Source organism: Cynoglossus semilaevis, chromosome 19, assembly GCF_000523025.1.
Source record: "Cynoglossus semilaevis isolate Cse_v1.0 chromosome 19, Cse_v1.0, whole genome shotgun sequence".
NCBI lineage: Eukaryota > Metazoa > Chordata > Actinopteri > Pleuronectiformes > Cynoglossidae > Cynoglossus > Cynoglossus semilaevis.
Genome location: NC_024325.1, coordinates 15905441 through 15911170, shown reverse-complemented (window position 1 = coordinate 15911170; position 5730 = coordinate 15905441). Strand labels below are relative to the sequence as shown.

General features: G+C 44.2%; 1 protein-coding gene across 1 annotated transcript in view; it reads left to right on the top strand.

The window, feature by feature from the left end:
- The first annotated feature begins 755 nt into the window (after positions 1–755).
- The window catches only part of dlg4a (discs, large homolog 4a (Drosophila)), a 9783-nt gene continuing 4808 nt past the window's right edge, over positions 756–5730 (top strand). The window contains exons 1-9 of the mRNA XM_017041500.1: positions 756–830; positions 910–1034; positions 1884–2051; positions 2167–2305; positions 3322–3466; positions 3751–3886; positions 3987–4143; positions 4233–4335; positions 4413–4530. Of these exons, the coding sequence (XP_016896989.1) occupies positions 756–830; positions 910–1034; positions 1884–2051; positions 2167–2305; positions 3322–3466; positions 3751–3886; positions 3987–4143; positions 4233–4335; positions 4413–4530 (1166 nt within the window). The remainder of the gene's footprint in view (positions 831–909; positions 1035–1883; positions 2052–2166; positions 2306–3321; positions 3467–3750; positions 3887–3986; positions 4144–4232; positions 4336–4412; positions 4531–5730) is intronic.

Sequence of the window (5730 nt, the reverse complement as noted above, 5' to 3'; positions counted from 1 at the left end):
TTTCACTTTAATATACAGCCGTTTATCTTCAAAACAATTATCGTTATTGTTTTTTCCTACGTGGAACTGTAGGAGAGTACATGAACTCTCTGGGATTATAGGGCACAGCCTCCCAGAGTAAAGTCTGTGGAGTATTTTTGCAGTACTACTGCAGTGTTAAAAAGTAGTTTTCTTTAGGTCAGACTGTAACTTTGAAGCCTTAAAAAATCCCTCCTCCTCTGGGACTTCAGGGCTGGAGCTGATGTGGCTCAAAGATGAACATTTAGTCCAGTTCACTTTCACTCATGTCAGTGGTCAGAGGTCAGAGGTCAGGGATCTGGGAGTACAGAATGTCTTTGTCTTTTAGGCTAAAAAAATAAAAATATAAAAGGTAAAACCATGTATTGAGACATAAATGTAGGTAAATTTAAATGTTTTTTTTCTCATTCAAATCTGTCAATCTTTAAAAGGAAATTGACCAAAATTGATTTGATAAAAATTAGGCATTAAAACAAGTTTGAGTTGAAGTAAAATATATGAAACATAAAATGTACATTTTCTTTTTTTTTTTTAAAGGATCTGTTTAAATAATAGTTCAAATGAATAGGAACTAAAACAGTGCCCTGTGGAACTCCAAACCTTCTTCTTTGGACACTCTCTCTATATACAGTATATTTTATAATTTTCTGACAAGGCAGAAAATGACAAGAAAATGTTAAAGACAAGGTTCAGATGTGTCTTTAAAAGTTTAAAGGTTGTTTTTTTTTTCTGTAATTATGAAGCCACTGTTTCTGTTCCAGGTGAATGGGACGGAGGGTGAGATCGAGTACGAGGAGATCACACTGGAGAGGGTGAGTCTGACGGAAGAACCTTCTAATCTAACGTGATGACCTGTTCGGGCTAACTCCCCCTCTGCCCCCCCCCCTGCAGGGTAACTCAGGCCTGGGCTTCAGCATTGCAGGGGGGACAGACAACCCCCATGTGGGCGATGACCCCAGCATCTTCATCACCAAAATCATCCCCGGAGGAGCAGCGGCTCAGGACGGACGGCTGAGGTGACCCCCTTAAAAAGACTTGCATGACTTTTGGATGTCTTTAAAGGACAAGTCCTGGAAACTCGTCCAGCTGCTGATGATATTCTGTGTTCGTCAACATCCACAGTATAAACTTCCTCCCCCTGGCCTGTAGGTGGTGCCAAGTAGACAATATTAAAAGCCCTGTTCCACGATTCACAGACAGTAGGGGGGTGTCAAACTCACTTAGATGTGGGCTGAACAGGATGGACAGTTCTAGAACACATTAGTACAGACCTTGGATCACATGTGTCAAACTCAAGGCTCGGGGCCCAAATGTGGCTCGCCAAGTCATTTTGTATGGCCCGCGGCAGCTTAAAAATGTTTTTTTTTTACTACACAGCAATGAACAATATTTGTAACTTATATAAATAATCAATTTCAGAAACATTTATTAGTACGTTATGGAGTCGTTACGTCTATACAGTTGGCCCCGCCCCCCCAGGGAAAATGAGTTTGACACCCCTGCCTTAGACCAACTGATGGGCCGCATAAAATGACTGGATGGGCCAGATTGGGCCCGCAGGCCTCGAGTTTGACATATGTGACAGTCCAGTTTATAACAGGTGAAAATCTTCGGCTCGATCTCTGACACCGATTTCAATTACCTCAAAGCCGCTTCGATTATTGATGTCTGCTGTGAAACGGCAGCCCCTACAATAATACCGTGCCCCCCCCCCCCCCGACCACTGGTGCAGGATTACACCCACTTTACTGCACCGTCACTTGAACTCATGCCGGGGTTTTTATTTTGTTTGTTTGTTTGTTTTTTTTCCTCCATCGCCCCCCGGTGTCCGTCTGTGTCTGACTGTCACCCCGTCTGCCTCCCAGTGTGAACGACTGCATCTTATTTGTGAATGATGTGGATGTGAGGGAAGTGACACACAGCCAGGCTGTGGAGGCTCTCAAGGAGGCTGGTGCTATCGTCCGCCTCTATGTTCTCCGCAGGAAACCCGCCGCGGAGAAAGTCACCGAAATCAAACTCATCAAAGGGCCTAAATTTGAGTAGTGGAAGGGTCCGAGGGAATGGGAGAAGGGGGTGAGGGTGAGGGGGTGAGGGGACTGAACTGTGCTCCCTGGATTCAGGACATGTGACTCTCTCTGCTCTTAACTCAGGGTTGGGTTTCAGCATCGCCGGAGGGGTGGGGAACCAGCACATACCAGGAGACAACAGCATCTATGTCACCAAGATCATCGAGGGCGGGGCCGCTCACAAAGATGGCCGACTGCAGATCGGGGACAAGATCTTAGCGGTCAGTCAATCAGCGTGGTCTGTAAATGCTAATGTCATGCAGAGATATGTGCCCACACACACACTCTCACACACACGTACGTGCGTCACTGACTCTCACCTTTTTAAGTCCTCATCAATATTCACACACTCATACACGTGTTTGTGCACTAGCAGTGCCGGGTTTTTGAATATGTTACAGCCGTTATTTTTCACTTGAACCTGGATTTACATGAGACTGGACCAGGAGACGGGGACGGCTGTGGAATACGTGTAGCGCTACTGCCATCTGCTGGAGAACTCGGGGAGGGTTTGTGAATGGGCCGCTTGGATGGCAGCGATTTCAAAATGGTGCTTGGTTGTTCTTGTTAAATGGTTCCTGAGTGGAGGAACTTCCTGTCGGCAGTTTGAGGAACAACAACAAAGTTATTGACACAGAAATATATTTTTGGTAGAGAATCAGTGTTTCTAAATTGATGGGATGCGACCCAAAAGTCGGTCTAATGTCTGGGCGGTCTGTCTGCTCCAACAACTGGTCTGATGGACAGAACCAGGCTGTTTTTATTATTATTATTATTATTATTCCCAAAAAACAGTTTCTCCTTAAATTCGAAAAATAATCTTATTATTATTTGACTTCCTTCGTTAAAGACGAAGTATAAAATAATAATAAAACAAGAACAGGAGAAGTCCAAACCTCTTCATCCTCTTTTGTATTTCATACTTCCTAAAGTTCAGACCGTACTGTGCAAAAAAAATTGCTCATTATTCAAAATTACTCAAAATTAAATAAATAAACATCTGGGTTGCGGACCAGGAATGGACGCTTGGCCTCATAACAAGGGCTCAGAGGTCACGCACTGTTCCATGGTTTTGGCTTAAAAAAAAAACCAGGAATGGACGCTTGGCCTCATAACACCAGGGCTCAGAGGTTTTGGCTAAAAAAAAAAAACACAGTCAAACTCCTGGTTCTGTTCGTCGTCTGTGGAGGTGAACGACGTGCTGTAAAATTTTTTTTCTTTTTTTCTTCACACTCAGGTGAACAACGTGTGTCTGGAGGACGTGATGCACGAGGATGCGGTGGGGGCTCTGAAGAACACAGCCGAGGTGGTTTACCTCCGGGTGGCCAAGCCCAACAACCTGTTCCTGACCAACTCCTACAACCCTCCAGATCTCACCAGCAGTGAGTCCAAATATAACCTCGTAAAAAAAAAGTAAAAACACTCAGTGTTGATGTCCAATAGACATGAAATGATCAAAGATTTCTATAAAAAAATATTTATATATTTTGGTCAAACACCATAAATGATCGATGATCGATGATAGATTTCTAAATTATTCAAAAGCATTTTTTTTAAAAACTGACATGAAACACACACAGGATACTTCATGTCTGTGTACAGTTACCCTGGTGTATTGCAGTACACCTAATACTCTGTGTGTGTGTGTGTGTGTGTGTTTTCCCAGCATATTCCCACATGGACACTGAACTTAGCCACCCCAACTATCTGGGCTCAGATTACCCACAAGCCCTCACTCCCACCTCACCCAGTCGCTTCTCTCCCGTCTTACATGGCATGATGGGAGATGACGACATTCCCAGGTGGGTTCCCAGAGCCCCCGACCACCGAGGTTCCGTTTGTCCATGATGTCATCAACGATTACGTTCTGTTATTTTTTCTTTTGTTTTTTTTTTTTATCAGGGAGCCTCGCAGAGTTCTGATCCACCGAGGATCCACGGGCCTGGGCTTTAACATCGTGGGCGGAGAAGACGGAGAAGGAATCTTCATCTCCTTCATCCTGGCCGGAGGACCAGCTGACCTGAGCGGAGAGCTGCACAAGGGCGACCAGATCCTCAGTGTAAGGACGCGGGTCACACCTCGACGCCGTCAGAGTTTTTTTTTTTTTTTTTTTTTAAACCTCAGCTCTGACTGATGTTTGTTCTCCAGGTGAACGGCGTCGACCTGCGCATGGCGACACACGAACAGGCGGCCGCGGCGCTGAAGAACGCCGGGCAGACGGTGACCATCATCGCCCAGTACCGACCCGATGGTACACAGACACGGAATCCAATGTTCAAACTGAGACACTGGTCCAAAGCCAACGGTTCTGGGTTCTCTCTGTTCTAGAGTACAGTCGGTTCGAGGCCAAAATCCACGACCTGAGGGAACAGCTGATGAACAGCAGCATGGGCTCCGGGACCACCACGTTAAGGAGCAACCCAAAGAGGGGCTTCTACATCAGGTCGGACCCCCGACACTCTGGGTTCTCAGGGTTCTCACAGAACCAAGAGTGTCCAGTATTTCTGTTTGTGTACTCGCCAGTATCCAGTACTGTCACTGATACTCCAGTAGGTTGGGTTTAAATAAATATGTGGTGAACAGGGAGGCAGTGGAATGTACGTAGGGGGCGCTGTTCTGTGGCCTCATGTTTTTGCATTGTGCTGGGATCGGTTTCAGTCCTGGTGACCCTGAAAAATGTGACAGATGATGAGCAAGTTAATAGTTTTATTTAAAAAAAATAAAAAAAAATTCATTTTTTATTTTTTTATTATTTATTCATAAAATATATTTTTTATATATTGTTATTTGTGTTTAAAAAAAAGATATTTTAATTTTACTCTAAACTGAATTTTAAATTCCATTTGAACAAATGTGTTTTATAAGAAATCAACTCAATAAATATATATATAAATATATAATAAATATATATATAAATATATAATAAATATATATATAAATATATAATAAATATATATACATATATTTATATATAAAATATATGTATATCTGCATACATATGTGTGTATATATACAGTATATGTATAAAGTAAGTTACAAAACACTAGCAAAGCTACACACATGCTAGTGTTCGTGTGTGTTTGTGAGTGTGTTCTCACCAATGTATGAGCGACAAGACAGCAGACTGTGGCTTCCTCAGCCAGGCTCTGGGCTTCAAGTTCGGGGACGTTCTTCACGTGTTGGACTGCGGAGACGAGGAGTGGTGGCAGGCTCGCAAAGTCAGCCCCCAGAACGAGGCGGAGGAGGTCGGCTTCATCCCCAGCAAACACAGGTCAGTGCACACGTTTGGGTCAGGAATAAGCGACGGTTCATCAGGTTCCACCGGTCACTAAACACCAGGGATGAATTCTCCAGAGCTTTTCTTATCACAGTCATTTTGGGAGATAAGCAGCTCATTTTGATGTATAAATGCCAGAGGAGACGCTGTTCTGACGCAGGTCCTCCTCCTCCTCCTCCTCCACCTCTTGCTAAATGTCATGTTTTCATTCCGTTTCCTCGTCTCCAACAGGGTGGAGAGGAAGGAGTGGTCTCGTGGCAACACCAAGGAGAGGGTGAGTTGATTTAACCTAGATCAGTGTGAGAGTGATGACTCTGTCTGTCCCAGGGTCTGGAACATGAACCTGTGTGTGTGTGTGTGTGTGTGTGT